General features: G+C 40.9%; 1 protein-coding gene across 3 annotated transcripts in view; it reads left to right on the top strand.

Moving 5' to 3' along the window:
- Positions 1–21,202, top strand: part of ube3b (ubiquitin protein ligase E3B) — a 55,442-nt gene extending 34,240 nt beyond the window's left edge. For all 3 annotated transcript variants that reach the window (XM_078554430.1, XM_078554429.1, XM_078554431.1), the window contains 11 exons: positions 1,513–1,612; positions 2,546–2,665; positions 3,803–3,979; positions 4,121–4,231; positions 5,472–5,609; positions 14,128–14,193; positions 15,002–15,060; positions 17,610–17,792; positions 18,111–18,222; positions 19,164–19,256; positions 19,696–21,202. In XM_078554430.1, the coding sequence (XP_078410556.1) occupies positions 1,513–1,612; positions 2,546–2,665; positions 3,803–3,979; positions 4,121–4,231; positions 5,472–5,609; positions 14,128–14,193; positions 15,002–15,060; positions 17,610–17,792; positions 18,111–18,222; positions 19,164–19,256; positions 19,696–19,887 (1,351 nt within the window). In that variant the 3' untranslated portion in view covers positions 19,888–21,202. The remainder of the gene's footprint in view (positions 1–1,512; positions 1,613–2,545; positions 2,666–3,802; positions 3,980–4,120; positions 4,232–5,471; positions 5,610–14,127; positions 14,194–15,001; positions 15,061–17,609; positions 17,793–18,110; positions 18,223–19,163; positions 19,257–19,695) is intronic.
- Positions 21,203–21,479: the final 277 nt, after the last annotated feature.

The following is a 21,479-nucleotide window of genomic DNA, read 5'->3' as shown; positions in this document are numbered from 1 at the left end:
TTTTAGATGGTGGTGTTCAGATACCATGGCGCCCTGTAAAATTCAGCCCATTGACAGAATAGCGATAGGGGAGCTGCTCACCTGGTAAGATATTGTAAGAGAAAAATATTAGAATGGTATGGGTGTGCTCATATGGGTGAACAGCACAAAATATAATATAGGACAATGATCAGTAACCATGAGCAATGAAAAATTGTTCTTGGGGAAGACTGCAGAGCATTTGAGTCTACTGAGCTTAGAATAAGTTGAAGAGGCAGGAGCGTGGCCTATATCAGTGGCTAATTTTTGTGTCTTAAGAGTTTAGTTGCAGCAAACTGTGGGATTCTGAGAATAAGTTACCCAATAAGTGCCTTTGCTATCTCCAGAAATGAAAAGTAAAAATGTATAGATCCTATGACTTTGGAGTCAGAATGTTTTGGTTTCCACTGTTTCAGAAGAATTCATTTTTTTGGTAATTTTGCCTCTAAGGGCAGAAACTGGAACCATTGTGTTTTGATATACTAGTGAGGCCAATGGTTTGCACTGAAATTAATGCGTTCTGAATTTTGTGCTCCGAAAATAAGTCTTAAGAATTGTAGAATTTCTTTCCATGCTATTGCACATTTTATTTGTATTTTGAAAAAAAGGCTTTATAGATTGCAACTAGTTTTAGTGTTTATAACTTACGATCTGGTGAACGTGCTTCATATTCCTGAATAGAAGGTTGTTGGTAATTGGTGAACATGTGATTTCATGATAAAGGAGCTGTTGCAGAGATGTTTGACAAAATAATCATAAGTTCTTATAATTTCATGTCTTTCCTAATTGGAACAGTGTCCCAGCTAATATTCCCAGCCAATTACCACGAAAAAATATATCTGATTAAATGGCCATTCGCCATATTGCTGATGCAGAATGGCTGGAAGTTGGTTAACTTCACTGCTAGATATTTAATGGTTTGAAGCACTTTTGAGACATTTTAACATAATGAGATGCTATAAAACTCTCCTTTCTCTTCCAAATGGATTTCAATCTCATTAGACTCGCCACATGTTCTGCAGTCTTCCTTAAGAATAATTTTATGTTTTGTATTAATATTTACTTGGTAGGGTAGTCTTCCACTAAGGAATTTTCACAGGAGATGCACAATGTATGTAATTGATGGTTGCATTCATAGTATTAGAGTATGTTTGATACTTTTATTAAAATGATGGGGATATTTTTTTTTAAGTCTCTGAAGATTGAAACTTTGACTTTTTAATACAATTATTTAACGAGCTAACTTTTTTTCAGCTTACTCCCTCCTAAGATGGTTTGGTTGTTCTTTAATTTATATGAATGATGTGAACCCTCTTACTTTGTCATGAACTGTATTACTGATTTGAATTACTGATGTCCTGAAACACGTTTTCTTCCTGAGTTGGCTGGCAATGTTAAGAACTGATTTTGTACATTGACAGTCAAAGTCCCAATGTCTCCACGTTCCGGTGATTTTTGCCACTCTGTAATGAGCTGTTCATCTTATTCATAAAGGGATCTGAAACCCAGCTTGATATTCCAGGATTTGGATAAAGGGAAGAAGAGGGCCCAGTTACTATTGCAGTACATCCCACACACTATTCCGCACAAAAACGTAAGTACCGTTGTGAGTAATGGCATGGTGTACATGAATAGTTCCATTTAATCGAATAGCCCATCTAATAAAAAAGCTTGCCAAATTCCCTGGCTATTACCAGATCAATTTTCCCACTATCTATAACAGTAATATTTTACTGACTGTTCCGTTCTTTTGCCTTACCTGTGACTCCCATTGATTTGTTAAATATTATGGCTGACTGATCTGGCACACTTAGTTCTATTGTTAATGGTCTTGCTGGAGTAACTGAGTCACAGCCCTATTATTTTAAATGGGCTGCCAGTGGTGTTTATGACTTAACTGCTTCTGCATTATGACTCACTTAAATAAGCTAAATGGTTCATCCTAAACCAAAAACATTCACCTAATTGAGCTATATACTTAACATGTATTGATGCAAGTACACCATACACTGACTGCATTATCTGTGCAGATAGAGGGGACCTTCCTGGTGGGCAATGGAAGTTGTCACATAATCAAGAGTTCCCTAATTTTCATCCTCCACATATGGCCATACTTTAAGCCTGGGGAAAGAAGACAAATAGAATACAGTGACAAAAGAAACAATAGAGGGCTCTACATCAAGAAACAAGCAACATGGTCACTTCCTTTCTGTCTTTTATTATATGTATTTTGACAATTTGAAGTTTAATGGATTTAAAATATGTGTATATACTAATGGATCGATTCAAGGCCCTTCCATTCTGTGACATGCTCTCAGATAGCCACTCTGTATTGATGGCAAAAATGTTCAGAATTTTAGAAGGGACAAAAATTATTTGAAGATATAGAGATTTCTCTTAAATTTCGTTAAAATTTATTTCAGTTTACCAAGAAATTGAACAACAGTGAATTTTGAAAAAATGTTTCACCTGTTTGTAAATTGTTACTCTGATTAAATGAAATTCACATTGTCATTTCTGTTATCAGAGGGTGCTGCTTTTCCGGAACATGGTAACAAAGGAGAAAGAGTCACTGGGGTTGGTGGAGACAAGTTCTGCATCCCCTCACGTCATCCACATTACAATACGCAGATCCCGAATGCTTGAGGTACCCTAACCAAATTTTGATGGAGATAGCCCTGTGCTTTGCTTTAACACACATTTTAATATTCCCACTGTTGGGCTTTCTCTTCTCTATTTTCCAGATACAATACAGAGATTAAGACTTTCTCTAAATTTTTTTGGATAGTTCCTGTAATTCTCTAATTGTCCTGCATCCCAAAATAGTCTGGTTTTGTTCTTTAATGGATGATAATTCTGGTACAAAGCTGGTGTTTTAGAGAGGGTGGGGGGTTTGGTTGGGGGAAAGCCCTTGATCTTTGTATTTCTGACCAATCTTAATGGCAAACACTTCAGAAACATGCAGGTAAAGCTCAAATATGGACACCTTTTCCCTGGTTTCTGTCCATGTTGCTCTACAAAAGGTTTCAGTGGACCAACTGAGTTAACCATTTGTTCTTCGAAACGAGCTTTGAATGATGATAATCCACCCATCCAATGGATTTATTAGCCTCCCAAATTATTTTATAGGGGGTTTTTGCCCTTATTCACCATTAAATAATCCAGCTATTTCTATTCCTAGAGAATGTTCTACTTTAAGCTGCCAAAGGCAATGTCTGTGCAAATACTGTAGTGACAGGAGATGTAGATATGTATGATAATGTATATTGCATTCTGCAGTGGAATATGGGATCTGTACACTAGAAGGCAGAAAATTACTGGAAAAATATTGGGCGCATTACTGTTTCGGCCTAATATGCCATGCCTGTAATCCTTAGCCACTGCAATGAGGGGCTGAGGGAGTGCTGCATTGTCAGATCTTTTGCATGAGACAGTAAGTCAAGGCTTCACCTGTTTTTCAGCTGATTGTAAAATATCCCATGACACTATTCAAAGAAGAACAAGGTAGTTCTCCCCGTGTCCTGGCTAATGTTTATTTCTTAGCAACATCACTTCAACAGAATAACTAGCCATTTATATCATTGCTGTTTTATGGAACCTTGGTATGTTCAAATTGGCTGCTGCATTTGTATACAAAACACCAATAACTGTGCTTCAGAACCTCATTTGGGATGTCTTGGGGATGTGAAAGGCTCCAAATAAAAGCAGGTTCTTTCAATATTTCAATACTTTCATAATTTCTTCAGTAATGAGATGATAGCAGAGATATCCTCTGTGTTTCTAGGATGGGTACGAACAGTTACGGCGACTACCTGTAAACACTATGAAAGGAGTCATCAGAGTGAAATTTGTGAATGATCTAGGAGTAGATGAGGCTGGGATTGACCAGGATGGTGTCTTCAAAGAATTTTTAGAAGAAATCATCAAGAAGGTTTTTGACCCTGCTCTGAATCTCTTCAAGGTAAATCACTGTTTGGGTAAAATGTGGGCGGAAATATAATTCAAAGAAAATACTTCCTATCTCTCTGCCTCTATTTTTGTTCTTTTTCTCTTTGCTTAGAGAAATTCTTCTCTGCCTAGTTTTTATTTTTTTCTCTTGCAGACGACCAGTGGAGATGAGCGATTGTACCCTTCTCCCACTTCTTACATCCATGAGAATCACTTGCAGCTGTTTGAATTTGTTGGAAAGATGTTGGGCAAAGCTGTCTATGAGGTATAAACAGGACCATGAAACTTTGCATGAAGCAGTGCTGGATAATAATTTGGTGCACAGAAGGATTCTGGGATCTGGAAAAAGGATTGATTTATTAAGAAGAGTCGGGCCTAATGGTCTTTCCCTGTCCTTAAAAGTTCCTCTTAATTTACATTCTCCTGTTTGCTTTTAAATCTTTTTGTTGAACTGCCACAGAAGCCACCATGGAACTCACAGGAATGTGAATTGCATTGTAGACGTATTGACACCAAACCCACTCCTGTTGTGCACTATCACACCAAATGAATGTTGAAGCTGTATCTCCTTTAAATCAACCCCAGGCCAACTCAACATACACAAAATTAAAAATAATACAGAGCAGCCTTCCAGTTTGATTTCAATGATGTTTCCTAAGGCACAGAGGAAGTGGTGGCATAATGGTATTGCCACTGGACTAGTATTCCAGAGACCCAAGGTAATGCTCTGGGGACCTGGGTTCGAATCCCACCATGGCAGATGGTGAAATTTGAGTTCAACAAAAATTTGATGATGACTACGAAACCATTGCTGATTGTTGTAAAAGCCCATCTGGTCCACTAATGTCCTTTAGGGAAGGAAATCTGCCATCCTTACCTGGTCTGGCCATTAGTGACTCCAGGCCCACAAGCAATGTGGTTTACTCTTAAATGCCCTCTGCATTGCAATTGCAAGGGCAATTCGGGATGGGCAATAAATGCTGGCCTAGTCATCAACACTCACTTCCCATGAATGAAAAAAAACACAACCCAAGGAAAAAATTAGGATTAGAACTTCAGGAAATGCAAGAATTAAATAGAGGAGTGAACGAGTAGAATTTCAAAAACCTCCATAGAGAAAGGACTATGATTGCTAATTCACCTTTCAGATACAAAGGGAACGGTCAGCATTTTACAGAGGAGAATTGGAAGCCAAGCAACAAGAAGAGTTAGAGATGATTGAAATCACGTTTGAAGAAATAGGTTTGCAGTATGTTTTTAAAGGAGGACAGGAAAGTAGCACAGCAGAGTGACTGTAGGGAGAGTGTGTGGTTAGGAAAGCTTTTTTTGCCACCAATGATGGTATGGATGTGCAGGAGGTGAGATTCAGAGGGCTGAGGCTGGGACATGGGCCTGAAGAAGTTTGGAGAGTTAGGGTGAGGCAAATGCTGTGTGGTGAAATTTGTAACAGAAAAAAAGTTTTTGAATACAATTCAGAAGTATCCTTTATCTTTTCCCCCTTACAGGGAATTGTAGTGGATGTCCCATTTGCTTCCTTCTTCCTCAGTCAAGTACTGGGACATCATCATAGTGCTTTGTACAGCTCAATCGATGAACTTCCCTCCCTGGACTCGGAATTCTACAAAAATCTCACCTCCATAAAGGTAATTATGGGAACTGATATTGGTAGAAGGAATGTTGCATCTAAAAAGACAAAGCGAAGCAATATTGGAGAAGTTGATGCAATTTAAGTTTGCCTCTTTTGCCATCAGGTCACCCTGCAAAAATGCACTCAATTAAAACAGTCAGCTTGGCAGGAATACTGTTAACACTATCACATATCAAATACTAGATAATACACAATCTGATGTACTACTAAACTTTATTTCGCCACTGAACATGAAACTTCAGTGTTTCAATATATCACAACATCATCATAATTTAGTTTCAGAAGTCCAGCACGAGGACAGTTGAGTTCAACATGATGTAATAATTCAGCATTACAGTATAAGATTTATGAGTTCAATTTAGCATAACTGCAACATTTATTATGGATTACAGTATGTGCTTGGCAAATTGGCCATTGCATTTTCTATCACAGGGAGCTCGTCGCCCCAGAACTAAGCATGTTAATTGAATCATCTATGCAGTGCCCTTTTTCTGTGTCTTTCACAGGTCATCTACATCTTTCTTTGCTTCTCTATTTTCATTGTTTAATTTTATCTTTCATTCTATAACCTTTCTTGTTTTCTTTCACTACTGTTCTCTCCACTTCTCTCTCAATCATATTTTTAAAGCATGATGCATAATCTTATATACATCAAAATTAAAACAACTTAAGCACCTTAGGATGCTTTACTATCTTAAAGGCATATGTACATACAAGTTGTTAATTACAGCATTAGCAATCAACCATTCCTCTTTGTTTATGATACCATTTAAAACTCCACAATCTTATTTATAAATGCTAGTTGTCCAGCTAACTTCACCACTATTCACATCTGCAATAAATTAGAAGTTAATAAGAACGACTTCACTCATTGTCAACATTCACTCTAAGCTGCGCAATGCGAGGCTACAGAGCAATGGGAAATGTGCGGCTCAGGGGACAAATGGACAATGCACAAGCAGCGGTCCCTTTAGATGCACACAAGAGCAGCAGTGGTAAAGGGGCCGTGCAGTGCAACAAGCAGATCGCACCCAGCTAAGGAGAATTAGAGGGAACATTGTTCAGCGTTCTCTTTAACGTTCCTCTCCCATGTTAGCATGATACCAAAATCACATGATAAAAAATGTCACCGATAAAGTTAGATCTTTTGTAACTTGTCTCAGAACAATCCAGAGTAAAACGTGACCTCCGAGTTCAGAAAAAGGTAAAAGACGAAAAGAAGAGAAAAATATTTCCTGCCAGAGATTTTAATCATAGCAATTTCACATTACAATATACAATGATTAACTTGGAGGAATTACATTATGATCTTTCAGTAATTTTTAACATTTTCTGGCGCCAGTTTCTCTCTGGTAACACACTTAAGGGCCATTGTACGCTTATGAATTTTGACTTTGAGTGTCAGCAATAAGTTTGAACCTCATCACAAAAAAACTGATTTTAATTTGTGTGTGTGTCTAGGAATATGCGCTTTAAGCAGGGGGTTACTGATGAGTGAGAATCATGGCTAATTTTGTTTTTCTCCTCCCTACTTTGGCTGAGATCAGAGAACTCAGCATTGGCAAGAGATCAAAGTTGGGACGTTCCTGCTTTGTATAGCTCAGCTGAATGCACTTGATGAGCAATTAGTGGAGCAAACTGAATTCTTGAGTGTTTTATTGATCATTCCTTGGTAACCATTATTTTATGTATAGTTTAATGCCAATCTTCAGAGAAGAGCTGATGCTGAAGAGTGTAACTGGTTCTACTTGTTTTATATTCAAGAACTTCGATAAAGGGTGACGATTCAGAATACAGGACATCAAGGTTGAAAGACTAAGAGAAATTAAAATAAGGTGCACAGAATACTGGACACCAAGCTTGGGTTTTAAAAGCTTGTAAATTGTGGGAGTAAGGGAGGAATGAGGGGGGTGATTGCTTCCACATTTTTTGAAGAATCTGGGAAGAGGATGAGTTATTGTAGGGACAGCTACAATGAGTGGATTTCAGTTCAGCAAGGATGCAAGATGGAGGAACTTATTGCATAAGTTTTGCTACAATTGTATAGGGTATATAGATACATAGAAACTAGGAGCAGAAATAGGCCATTTGGCCCTTCGAGCCTGCTCCGACATTCAATATGATCATGGCTGATCCTCTATCTCAATGCCATATTCCTGCTTTCTCTCCATACCCCTCGATGCCCCTAATATCCAAAAAGTTATCAATTTCTTTCTTGAATATGCTCAGTGACCTGGCCTCCACAGCCTTCTGTGGTAGAAAATTCCATAGGTTGACCACCCTCTGAGTGAAGAAATGTTTCCTCATCTCAGTCCTAAATGGCCTGCCCTGTATCCTGAGACTGTGGTCCCTGGCTCTAGACTCCCCACCCGGGGGAAACATCCTCCCTGCATCTAGTCTGTCTAGCCCTGTTAGAATTTTATACGTTTCAATCACATCCCCTCTCATTCTTCTAACTCTAGTGCATACAGGCCCAGTCGAACCATTCTCTCCTCATATGACAGTCATGCCATCCCGGTCTTAACCTAGTGAACCTTCGCCGCACTCCCTCTATGACAAGTATATCATTTCTTAGGTTGAGAGACCAAAACTGCACGCGATACTCCAGGTGTGGTCTCACCAAGGCCTTGTATAACTGCAGTAAGACATCCCTACTTCTGAACTCAAATCCTCTTGCAATGAAGACCATTTGCCTTCCTAATTGCTTGCTCCACCTGCCTGTTTACTTTCTTTGACTGGTGTACAAGGTCACCCAGAGCCCTTTGTACATTCACATTTCCCAATATATCACTATTTAAATAATACTCTGCCTTTCTGTTTTCCACACCGAAACATATAACTTCACATTTATCCACGTTATACTGTACCTGCCTTGTGTTTACTCACACACACAACTTTTATCTAAATCGCCCTGAAGCCTCCTTGCATCCTCCTCACAACTCGCAATCCTGCCCAGTTTTGTGTCGTCAGCAAGCTTGGAAATATTGCATTTGATTCCTTCATCCAAGTCATTTATATATATCGTGAATAGCTGGGGCCCAAGTACTGATCCCTGCGGTACACCACTAGTCACCGCCTGTCACCCAGAAAAAGACCCATTTATTCCCACTCTCTATTTCCAGTCTGTCAACCAATTCTCAATCCATGCCAGTATATTACCCCCAATCCCATTTACTTTAATTTTGCCCAATAGCCTCTTATGTGGGACCTTCTTGAAATCCAAATACACCACATCAATTGGTTCTCCCTTATCTATTCTACTGGTTACATCCTCAAAAAACTCCATTAGATTAGTTAAGCAGATTTCCCTTTCACAAACCCATGCTGACTTTGCCTAATCCTGTTAATGCTTTCCAAGTGTTCTGTTACCATGTCTTTTATAATAAACTCTAGCATTTTCCCCAATACTGATATTAGGCTAACTGGTCTGTATTTCTTTGTTTTTTTCTCTCCCTTTTTTAAATAATGGGGTTACATTTGCCACCCTCCAATCTGTGGGAACTGCTGCAGAACCTATAGAATTTTGGAAGATGATCACCAATGCATCCACTATTTCTAGGGCCACTTCCTTTAGTACTCTGGGATGTAGATTGTCAGGCCCTGGGGATTTTTCAGCCGTTAACCCCATTAGTTTCTCTAGCACCATTTTTTTTAACTAATTCTGATTTTCTTCAATTCCTCCCTCTCACGAGACCCTTGGTTCCCTCACATTTCTGAGAAATTATTTGTGTCTTTTGTGAAGACAGAGCCAAAATATGTGTTCAATTCTTCTGCCATTTCTTTGTTCCCCATCATAACTTCCCCTGTTTCTGACTGGAAGCTTTTACAGTCAGTTTTTATGTTCCTTGCAAGTTTACTCACAAACATTTTCCCCTTCTTGATCAATCTTTTTGTCCACTTTTGCTGAATTCTAAACTGTTCCCAATCCTCAGGCTTGTTGCTTTTTCTGCCAATTTTATATGTTCCCCCTTTGGATCAAATACTATCCCTAATTTCTTTTGTAAGCCATGGTTGAGCTAGCTTTCCTGTTTTATTTCTGCGCCAGACTGGAATGAATAATTGTTGAATTCATGCATACATTCCTTAAATATTAGTCATTGCCTATCCACTGTCAACCCTTTTAGTAAGGTTCCCCAATCCATCATTGCCAACTCGTGCCTCATACCCTCGTAGTTCCCTTTATTTAGATTCAGGACCCTAGTTTCGGATTCAACTTTATCACTCTCCATCCTAATGAACAGTTCTATCATTTTATGGTCGCTCTTCCCCAAGATTGTTAATTAATAATTTCTCATTCCCAGTCTAGGATAGCTTGCTCTCTAGTTGGTTCCTCAACGTATTGGTCTAAAAAACCATCACGCACACACTCCAGGAAATCTTCCTCCACGGTATTTTGTTTTAATTCATTCGTGGGATGTGGGCTTTGCTGGCTGGGCCAGCATTTATTGCTCATCCCTAGTTGCCCTTGAGACGGTGGTGGTGAGCTGCCTTCTTGAACCGCTGCAGTCCATGTGTTGTGGGCACACCCACAGTGCTGTTAGGAAGGGAGTTCCAGGATTCTGACCCAGCGGCAGTGAAGGAACGGCGATATATTTCCAAGTCAGGATGGTGAGTGATTTGGAGGGGAACTTATAGGTGGTTGTCTTCCCATCCATCTGCTGCCTTTGTTCTTCTAGATGGTAGTGGTCGTGAGTTTGCAAGGTGCTGTCAAAGGAGCCTTGGTGAATTCCCGAAGTGCATCTTGTAGATGGTACACACTGCTGCTACTGTGCGTGGAGGGAGTGAATGTTTGTGGATGTGGTGCCAATGAAGCAGGCTGCTTTGTCCTAGGTGGTGTCAAGCTTCTTGAGTATTGTGGGAGCTGCACTTACCCAGGCAAGTAGGGAGTATTCCATCACACTCCTGACTTGTGCCTTGTAGATGGTGCACAGGCTTTGGGGTTTCAGGAGGTGGGTTACTCGTTGCACTATTCCGAGCCTCTGACCTCTTGTAGCCACAGTATTTATGTGGCTAGTCCAGTTCAGTTTCTGGTCAATGGTAACCCCAGGATGTTGATAGCTGGAGATTCAGTGATGGTAATGCCATTGAACATCAAGGGGCGATGTTTGGATTCTCTCTTATTGGAAATTGGAAAAGGTCATTGCCTGACACTTGTGTGGTGCGAATGTTAAATTGCCACTTGTCAGCCGAAGCCTGGATATTGTCCAGGTCTTGCTGCATTTGAACATGGACTGTTTCAGTATCTGAGGAGTCGCGAATGGTGCTGAACATTGTGCGATAAGGTCACTTCTGACCTTATGATGGAAGGAAGGTCATTGATGAAGCAGCTGAAGATGGTTGGGCCAAGGACACAACCCTGAGGAACTCCTGCAATGATGTCCTGGAGCTGAGATGACTGACCTCCAACAACCACAACCATCTTCCTTTGTGCTAGGCATGACTCCAACCAGCAGAGAGTTTCCCCCCTGATTTCCATTGACTCCAGTTTTGCTAGGGCTCCTTGATGCCATACTGAAATGCGGCCTTGACGTCAAGGGCAGTCACTCTCACCTCACCTCTTTCGTCCATGTTTAGACCAAGGCTGTAATGCGGTTAGGAGCTGAGTGGCCCTGGCGGAAGCCAAACTGGGTGTCCGTGAGCTGGTTATTGCTAAGCAAGTGCTGCTTGATAGCACTGTTGATGACCCCTTCCATTACTTTACTGATGATCGAACATAGACTGATGGGTGGTAATTGGCCCAGTTGGATTTGTCCTGCTTTTTGTGTACAGGAGATACCTGGGCAATTTTCCACATAGCTGGGTAGATGCCAGTGTTGTAGCTATACTGGAACAGCTTGGCTAAGGGTGTGCCAAGTTCTGGAGCACATTTCTTCAGTACTATTGTCAGGGCCCATAGCCTTTGCAGTATCCAGTGCCTTCAGCCATTTCTTTTGGAGATTGGAACAAATGCTTCAGCCTTATCTTTTGCACTGCTGTGCTGGGCTCCTCCATCATTGAGGAAGGGGTTATTTGTGGAGTCTCCTCCTCCAGTGAGTTGTTTAATTGTCCACCACCATTCACTACTGGATGTGGCAGGACTGCAGAGCTTAGATCTGATTCGTTGGTTATGGGATTGCTTAGCCCTGTCCTTCACTCGCTGCTTATGCTGTTTGGCAGGCAAGTACCCCTGTGTTATAGCTTCACCAGGTTGATACATCATTTTTAGGTATGCCTGGTGCTGCTCCTGGCATGCTCTCTTGCACTCTTAATTGAACCAGGATTGATCCCCTGGCTTGATGGTAATGGTAGAGTGGGGGATATGCCGGGCTATGAGGTTACAGATTGTGTTCAGGTATAGTCCTGCTGATGGCCCATAGCGCCTCATGGATGCCCAGTCTTGAGTTGCTAGATCTGTTTGAAATCTATCCCATTTAGCATGGTGGCAGTGCCACACAACACGGTGGAGGGTATCTTCAATGTGAAGGCGGGACTTCGTCTCCACAACGACTGTGTGCAGTGGGCACTCCTACTGATACTGTCATGGACAGATGCATCTGTGGCAGGCAGTTTGGTGAGGATGAGGTCAAGTATGTTTTTCCCTCTTGTTGGTTCCCTCAGCACCTGCCGCAGACCCAGTCCAGCAGCTATGTCCTTTAAGACTCGGCCAGCTCGGTCTGTGGTGGTGCTACTAAGCCACTCTTGGTGATGGACATTGAAGTCCCCCACCCAGAGTACCTTCTGCACCCTTGCCCCCTCAGTGCTTCCTCCAAGTGGTGTTCAACGTGGAGGAGCACAGATTCATCAGCTGAGGGAGGGCAGTACGTGGTAATCAACAGGAGGTTTCCCTGCCGATGTTTGACCTGATGCCATGAGATTTCATGGGGTCCGGAGTCGATGTTGAGGACTCCCAGGGAAACTCCCTCCCGACTGTACACCATTGTGCTGCCAACTCTGCTGGGTCAGGCTTGCCGGTGGGACATACCCAAGGATGGTGTTGGTTCTGCCTGGGACATTATCTGTAAGTTATGATTCCGGGAGGATGACTATGTCACTGATTCAGTAATCAGTGAGATAGCTCTCCCAATTTTGGCACTAGCCCCCAGATGTTAGGGAAGTGGTGGCGTAGTGGTATTGTCACTAGATTGGTAATCTAGTAGTAATGTGCTGCCAACTCTGCTGGGTCAGGCTTGCCGGTGGGACATACCCAAGGACGGTGTTGGTTCTGCCTGGGACATTATCTGTAAGTTATGATTCCGGGAGGATGACTATGACACTGATTCAGTAATCAGTGAGATAGCTCTCCCAATTTTGGCACTAGCCCCCAGATGTTAGGGAAGTGGTGGCGTAGTGGTATTGTCACTAGATTGGTAATCCAGAGATCCAGGGCAATGTCCTGGGGACTCGGGTTCAAATCCCACCACGGCAAGTAGAGATGGTAGAGTTTGAATTCAATAAAAATCTGGAATTAAAAGTCAAGTTGTGACCATGAAACCATTGTTGATTATTGTAAAAACCCATCTGGTTCACTGATGTCCTTTAGGGAAGGAAATCTGCTGTCCTTACTTGGTCTGGCCTACATGTGACTCCAGACCCACACCAGTGTGCTTGACTCTTAAATGCCGTCAACACCCACACCCCAAGAATAAATTAAAAAACTATTAGTTATTGCTAGTTTGGTTTGTCCAATCTATATGTAGGTTAAAGTCACCCATGATTACAGTTGTAGCCTTATTTCATGCGTCTCTAATTTCCTGTTTAATACCTTCCTTTATATCTCCGTTACTGTTTGGGGGCTTATAGACAGCCCTCATCTACATTTTCTGCTCCGTGGTGTTTCCTATCTCCACCCAAACAGATTCCACATCATGATTTTCCGAGTCAATCTCCTTCCTTGCTATTGTTGTTGGTAAGACCACATGGAGAGTACTGTGTGCAGCTTTGGTTTCCTTACTTGAGAGAGGATATAAAAGAATTCAAATTAGTTCAGAGAAAGGTCACTCGATTGATTCATGGGATGAAAGGGTTATCTTATGAGGAAAGGTTGGACAGGTAGAGTCTGTATCCAATAGAATTTAGAACGAGAGCTAACCTATTGAAGCATATGAAATCCTGAGGGGAATTGATGGGGTGGATGCTGAGAGGATGTTTCCCTTCTGGGAGAGAATAGAACTAGTAGACACACTTTAACAATAAGGGGTCTCCTATTTAAGACTGAGATGAGGAGAATTTTTTTCTGAGGGTCATTGGTAGTGGAATTCTCTTCCTCAGGGAGCAGTGGAAGCTAGGTCATTGAATATTCTTAAGACTGAGTTAGATTCTTGATTGACAAGGGAGCCAAAAAGTATAGTATAGGCAGAGGTAGACAGGAAAGTAGAGTTGAGGCCACAATCAGATCAGCCATGACCTTATCAAATGGAGCTGGCTTGAGGGGTTGAATAGCCAACTCCAGCTCCTAATTCATATGTTGTACGTTTTATATGCACCAACACAGTCTGTAATAATAAAGTGATTGTATTTGTATTTTTGTTTTACAGCGTTACGATGGTGACATTGGTGACCTTGGTTTGACATTATCCTATGATGAGGATGTTATGGGTCAGGTAATGCCCTGACAGTTTTTAGATTAGTAACCGTGATAAAATCTAGGATTTAGAACTAGGCTATACAATGGCAGAGATGCATGGATCTGCTGTAAACACTGTGGGGCCCTATTTTAAGAGACAGATCCCCATGCAGTCAACAACACACATGGATTTTGGTAGCTCTGCTGTGATGTGGAACTGTATGGTGTGAACAAAGGCTTAAATCAGATGCAACGTAAAATTTGTGAATAATTCAGCCCTTGGGTTTTATTATTATCCAGAAACTTTCCATCTTTTCTGTAAGTAAAATTGGTTGGCTGGAAATGTAAAGGGGTTTTCACATTCATCTTGACTCTTGACTATTTAACTTAATAACCAGTCTTGGCTGCCTTGTTTTGTTTCAACCCCTGATATTGGTACATCATTGATGGATAGGTACCAGTTGTGGAACCAACCCACACAGACCCAGAACATAATGGATTTGCTCTCCAGCCTATGCTGAGATAACTTATCTTTCCTGGGTACTATTATGGGCCTCACTGCCTCTGGTTTGGGGAAAGAGTAGGAATTAGCTAAGGTATTTTCTCCTAATCGTTGGCCAGCGACAGTCTTGCTGGTAAATAAATGTACATTTGGATTGGTTAGGATTGAGATTGGACATAGCCTGGAAGAGGTACTGCAAGGCTCCAGGGGTCTCTGGAAATATAACCCAGCAAGAGTCAGCAAATTCAGGAGACAATTTACTCGGCTATCTTGTTAGTCAATGGACTCAGTAAAATTCTGGCTTTGCATTGTAATCAGTTTGGTTTTCTTTCTGATTCAACAGCTTGTTTGCCATGAGCTGGTGCCTGGGGGAAAGACCATTGGAGTTACCAATGAAAATAAGTGAGTATGCCACTGGCCAACTGCTATGTGGAGTGCATTTCTCCAGTAGCTGTGTTGTTAGCCTTATAATTTATATTCCATTTTCAAATATTTTCCCCTAATTTGTAGATTTCCCCCTTCCTAACCCCACCCCATTTTTCACAGGCATTGCTAGGCACCATGTTCTTCTGGTTACCTATGCTGCCAACAGCAAAATTATGCCCTGTGTGAATGGTCCAGGGTTACTCATCTGTTTTCACTTTTACTTAATTTTTAACCATAGCTCCTTTTCAAGAACCATTTTGTTTGTCTCAGGGAATTATCAGTGCGAGTATGAATTGGATTGCAAGGGAGGTGGCATTAGGAAACTCCCTCCATGCAATCCAACTGATATAGTTAGACCAAGTCACTGTGTCAATACTCTTTATGGATTATTTGCTCATTTGAAGTCCATAATTCATGTTGATAGGGCTTGTAAGTGACACTTAAAGGGACAGATATTTCCCAGTGCGTAATCCCACCCAGACATATATCATTGGTAACATTCAATAAACAGGCAGAGACACCATTAGTGAGCAGAGGCGTAGCTGTATTACGTTAATATTTAACTAAAGCTTGTATATAGCTGGCCCAAAACTGCAGATCATCTCCCAGGAAAAAAATAATTAACCCCCGTAAAGTCTGAAGCCAGGACAGGGCATTTGGCCCATCAAACTACTCGACCCATAACCAATACGTGGTTGTTCTTCCAAAGAATATACTATGATATTTTTTCTTTTATTCATTTACGGAATGTCGGCGTTGCTGACTAGGCCAGCAGTTATTGCCCATCCCTAATTGCCCTTGAGAAGCTGTTGGTGAGTTGCCTTCTTGAACTGCTGCAGTCCCTGTGGTGTAGGTACACCCACAGTGCTGTTAGGGAGGGAGTTCCAGGATTTTGACCCAGTGACAGTGAAGGAATGGTGATATATTTCCAAGTCAGGATGGTGAATGGCTTGGAAGGGAGCTTCCAAGTGGTAGTGTCCCATGTAAAGTGTGCACCTGACTTTTTTCTCTCCCAACCTTCTTGACCTGTTTGTTTTCCCTCTTTAACTGGCTCGTGTTCGATCCCTTCTGATTTTTAGGAAATAATTTTTTTCTTTTTTTTTGTATTGTCTGTCTAGTATTTCTAAACAAAACAGTGAAGCATCTTCTATTGGACTGTAGAGCGCTTTACTTCAGCCTGATAGCCACAATTCTCCAAACTGTGGGTCTCTCAGCAGCTACCATGTAGACTGGTCATTTTTAAAACATTAAAGAGTCTGAAAAGGAACAAAAATTGAGTGATAAATGATGATCATACCCTGAAAGCATTGACAGGAGTTACAAATTATGGTAATTCAAAAACTGGATTACAAGTCACGAATTATATTGACAATGTATAGATCAATGATGAAGCCATTCTGGAATATGGCATGCAGTTGTGGTCACCCTCCCTGAAGGTCCAGAGAAAATTGTCTTTAGGAACTAAGTTATGCAAGGATGCTGGAGTGACTAAACTGCTGGAGAAAAGATTGAAAGACAAGATTACAGGCCTTTAATGAAAGGTATAGATAGATGAGGTTGAGGTAACAAGCTGTTTAGCTTGAACTGTGTACACACTACTAGTTGAATCAAGTACACAATTCAAGCTTCAAGAAAGGTTACAGACAAGTTTTGCACAACATCAGGAACAGACTCCCAGAGAGAGTTCATTTGGAATGTTCAGTGAGTGATGAGAAGTTGGGCCGAAGAGAATTCTTTGACTGAGTGATCATATATTGGCTTTGGATTGAGCAGTTTTATCTGCTCTTTCCTTGTTTCAGACTTTATTGGGGGTTAACTTTCTTTTGGAGGCTGAGGAGCTGCAGCTTGGGATTTGGTGCTATATGGTAGGGTTGTCTATTTGCATATCTGTGGTGGACTGACAATGCCCCTGCATCATCGGCTGACTGAGCAGGGCCTGTGCACAAACAGTGTTTTCTACTCTGTCCAGTTCGGGCTAATTACAGCATGTTTGAAAGGCTTTGCCTTTCCAGGTGATTCTGTCCTTCAAGCAACCATCAAAATCAAATTGAGAGATCTGTGCTGTTGCTATAGTTCACCCTGTCGTTATGCACCAAATATTTTCTTTTAAATCATAGTTGGATGCAGGTACAATTTGACACTTGAAACGGTCAGAGAGGGCTAGGATTTGATCCCTACATCCAGCCAACAGCTCCAACCCTTTATCTCTTGCATTTTTTTGTATTCTAGTACACAGTAGAGCATCTGTTCTATTAAACCCAACACATCAACTTGTCTTTGTCTCTGACTGCCCTGCTACGCACTCCCAACAGTTTCCAAGTTATTTCGGATTCCTGGTAATTGTAGTTTCTCTTCTTGCCGCTGCTGCCATTGCCATCACCTTATTTCGTGAAATGCAGCAGTTTGATTCACCTGCTTTTGTATTTTTTTTAAAGCGTTTGCAGTACAGAAAATACATGTGTTTGGAAAGTTGGGTGGTTGTTCAGTACTTAAAAAGGGCTAAAATTCCTGCCATCCACCAACAGAATCAGTTACATCCACCTCATGGCTCACTTCCGAATGCACACTCAGGTTAAAGATCAGACGATTGCTTTCATCCGAGGATTCCGGTCCATTATTAACCCAGAATGGCTCCGTATGTTCTCAACTCCTGAAGTACAACGTTTAATTGCTGGAGACAATGCAGAGATCGACCTTGAGGATCTCAAGTAAGACACTGAAGATACTTTTAAGTACATTGCAGACAGTTTGTTTTATTTTTAATGCCGCTGTTGGAAAGGGGAGGGCACTGCTTATTTGCTCATATTTTTCTGTGACACCCACAGTCACTTCTGGACACTTTGTACCTGTTGATGGAATACTAATGTATTCTTAGGGAGATTCAATGTCCTGAATTTCTGTGGGGAAAGTCACAAGAGGTCTACTAGTATAATTGATACTTATATAATTTTGTGAACAAAAGAATTGTGCTTGTTTGGGGATTATTTCTGGTCCGTATAGAATGATCACTGTTCTCCCCTCTACAGGAAGCATACTGTGTATTATGGTGGTTTTCATGGCAGTCACCGTGTTATTACCTGGCTGTGGGATATCTTGGCTCGAGATTTCATGGCAGAAGAACGAGCCATGTTTCTTAAGGTTAGTGGACCCCTGGCAGTTCTTTTTGCCACTTTTTACAGCCAATTCTTCCAAGTGCCTCTTTTCAGCTCCCTTATCTGATATCCTATTTTCTTTTATTTGGACAAGTTTCTTCTACAAGTTATCCTGTTCCACAATAAGGGCCAATATTCTAGGAATCAAACTTGGCCACAATTGGCCTGATCATGGTCTAGGTTCAGTATGTCAGTGTTCCCAATTTGGTGGGAAAGGACCTGAATTAGGTTCTGTTGTTGAACCCAGATCAGCATCAACAAAAATATATTAATACAATGATTTTATACTCCATGGTAACCAGATTTTGCACATGTTGGATCTCATACTGATTTCTATGAAGGCTCTGTTACTCCCTTCATTTTCCTTTGCATGAGCTTTAGTCTATGCTGTAAACTGACCAAGAGTGCTATTTTGTGACATATAAAGACAAACTATTGTAATGAGGAAATAAAAATTAGCAAAACTTTGCAGATGAATAGATCCAATCTTGCTTTCAGATACTGCTGTATTCCTGGCACAAGAAATAATATACTGCTGGCCTAACAGGCTACTGTTCCATGCACTGACAAGGATATTTATTCTCTTTCTCTCTCAGTACATTTACAGCTGACTCTTTTTGAGCAGAGTTAGCAAATGATGGTCTTGACTATATCTTGTGTTGAAACTGGTCCAATTCTGAATGCACCGTTTTCATTCTTTACCCCTTCTCTCTTAACATTCTTTCTCTCTCTGACCCTTTATTGGAGCTACAGTTTTAGTAGCAGTAATAATGGCTGGCAAAATACAGATTAAGCCCTTTGCTAATGTCCTAGTTACTGGGGAGCTTCCAAGGACAGCCACAGTTACAGCTCGGAATGCATTTTTCCTTTTGGCAATGCAGCAGAACTAACTGAGGCTTTATTTCTTCCTTGTCTCTTTTGTTCCAGTTTGTCACTAGCTGTTCTCGGCCGCCACTCCTGGGCTTTGCCTACCTCAAGCCACCCTTCTCCATTCGATGTGTGGAGGTGTCAGATGATCAGGTAAGTTTATGTTTTCATTTTACCCTGTTTTTCTTTCCCCCGCCCAGCACACAACAATTTTTTAACGTGGTCTACTGAAGGAGCTGGTTTATTCTGCTGTATAGTTCTCTAAGCAATTGTAGGCCCTCCTCTACCTCAGCTGAATGACCTTGCTTCATCTGTGAGCTCAGATGGTGAGTGTTGGCAACCATGCAAGGCACTACAGCCAAGTCCAATAATGCATGTGTGCCAGGGGTCACTGGATAGTGATCAGTACTGGGAGTTCTGGCTGATGTTTCTTTTCGTTAGCTTGTGTGTAAAAGGCCAATTGTAGCAACGCCATGCTGCCGGGAGAGTAGAGCACAGGTTATATCAGATTTACAATTAGTCAATTTTTAAAAATGTCCTATTTCTTTATTGGAAACCATGGTTTAGGATTTAAGATATGTTTGTATTTCAGGACACTGGAGATACACTAGGAAGTGTGCTACGGGGTTTCTTTACCATCCGCAAAAAGGAACCAGGTGGTCGGCTGCCAACCTCTTCCACCTGCTTCAACCTTCTTAAACTTCCCAACTACAGTAAGAAGAGCATCCTGCGAGAGAAGCTCCGCTATGCAATCAGTATGAACACTGGATTTGAGCTCTCCTAATCACTATGACAAAGACATGGGTGTGCATACACCTTTGTGCACATATGGAGCTGTGCAATGCACAGGACTGCTGTGGTCAGAGTATCCATGTTGATCAAATAAATCCAAATGATGTCTCACCAACAACGATGAATCATTTGGACATGAAGACCATGATGTGTTTCAGGGTAAAGCTGAGTGACCAAGACTCTCGTCACCTGTTAGATTCATTTCCCTAAAGGGGCATAAGTAAAAATCCATTGCCAATATAGACAGACCTCTGATTGAATCAGAATAGTTAAACTGACCTCCTCCTGACTGAGGTATGGACTATTTGATTCACAGCGTCCAAAGTCCAGCTTTATCTTGATTTACACTGCCCAATAATTAAGAGGATTCATTAACACTTCACTCACATAACTGTATCCAGGATTACAAAGTTATAGGTTCTTTTAAGGATACCACGAAGAAATGTTCTAGAGTTTCTACATTTTGCTAATTGTACACTATCACAATATACAATGTATTGAAAATTACTTTAGCAGATGTTCCTCGAAAGACAGGAGGTGACTATTATGAAAGCTGAAAGTACCAGAGTTCATGTATTATTTGGTTATGGTGGTTTTGGCAAAGTTGTTTCCATCTGGTTCCCTCCTGCCACTATTACTCGACACTCAATCACAACACCGCCTGGATCAGCCAAACCAATATGCCATTTATAATTGTACAATGAGCAGTGAATCAATGCGAGTGATCAGTGAATCAATGCAAATGATCAAGTCACTAATGAACAAGACGCCCTTATTTCCTCTCTCCCACCCCCACTGCCCTCCCCTCATCCCCTCACTCGTTGATTTGTGGTGCTGCCACCTTAATGTAAAAGAAAATTCAGCGAAAGAGGTGGCAGCAAATTCTAACACTTTGCTTCCAGTGTTAGCACTGGACTTTGGAACAAACAATATATTATGTCAGTTTTATTTCCCCTTTGTTTTGCTAAATCTAGATGATGTGGGACTGTACAGAAATGTTGGCAGGCTGCTAAATCACAAGTATTTCAATGGAAAGGGTTAGATTAACTCCATTTGTATCTTCATCTAAACCCCAAGACTGTATTTTATTTTTAAATTACCAGGCAGCATCTATTATTAATAATTTATAGTAAGTAGTGAATATTTAATGTAAAATAACCTTTTTTAAGGAGCTTTGATGGACAGGGAATTTGGCAACTGCATGGTCTAGAATATCTTTGGAGATGAGACTGTAATTTTAACAAATTATTTTGAATAGTAAATTAGAAAAGTTTACTATTCAGTTCATTAAAATAAGTTATGATTAACCTATGTGAATTTCTTCAGCATTGATTGTATATTATATTTTAAGCAGGTTTATTCATTGATATTATTAAAAAAATACATGTTCCATTTCCCCAGTTTATTTAATTCAGAACATTGTCGCTGAGACTGAGGATTTTAACAATGTGAGATGCAAAGCACAAATGACAGAAGTGCTGGGATTAAAACTTATTTGGTCACAACATGTAATCCACAAGTTCCAAAATCGTGAGTGAGGATTGCTTATTGTGGGGAGGAAATGGTGATGGGGTCAAACTTGTT

Source organism: Cetorhinus maximus, chromosome 12, assembly GCF_964194155.1.
Source record: "Cetorhinus maximus chromosome 12, sCetMax3.hap1.1, whole genome shotgun sequence".
Taxonomy (NCBI): Eukaryota; Metazoa; Chordata; class Chondrichthyes; order Lamniformes; family Cetorhinidae; genus Cetorhinus; species Cetorhinus maximus.
The sequence above is the reverse complement of the archived record's forward strand: the minus strand, read 5'-3'. Positions and strand labels throughout refer to the sequence as shown.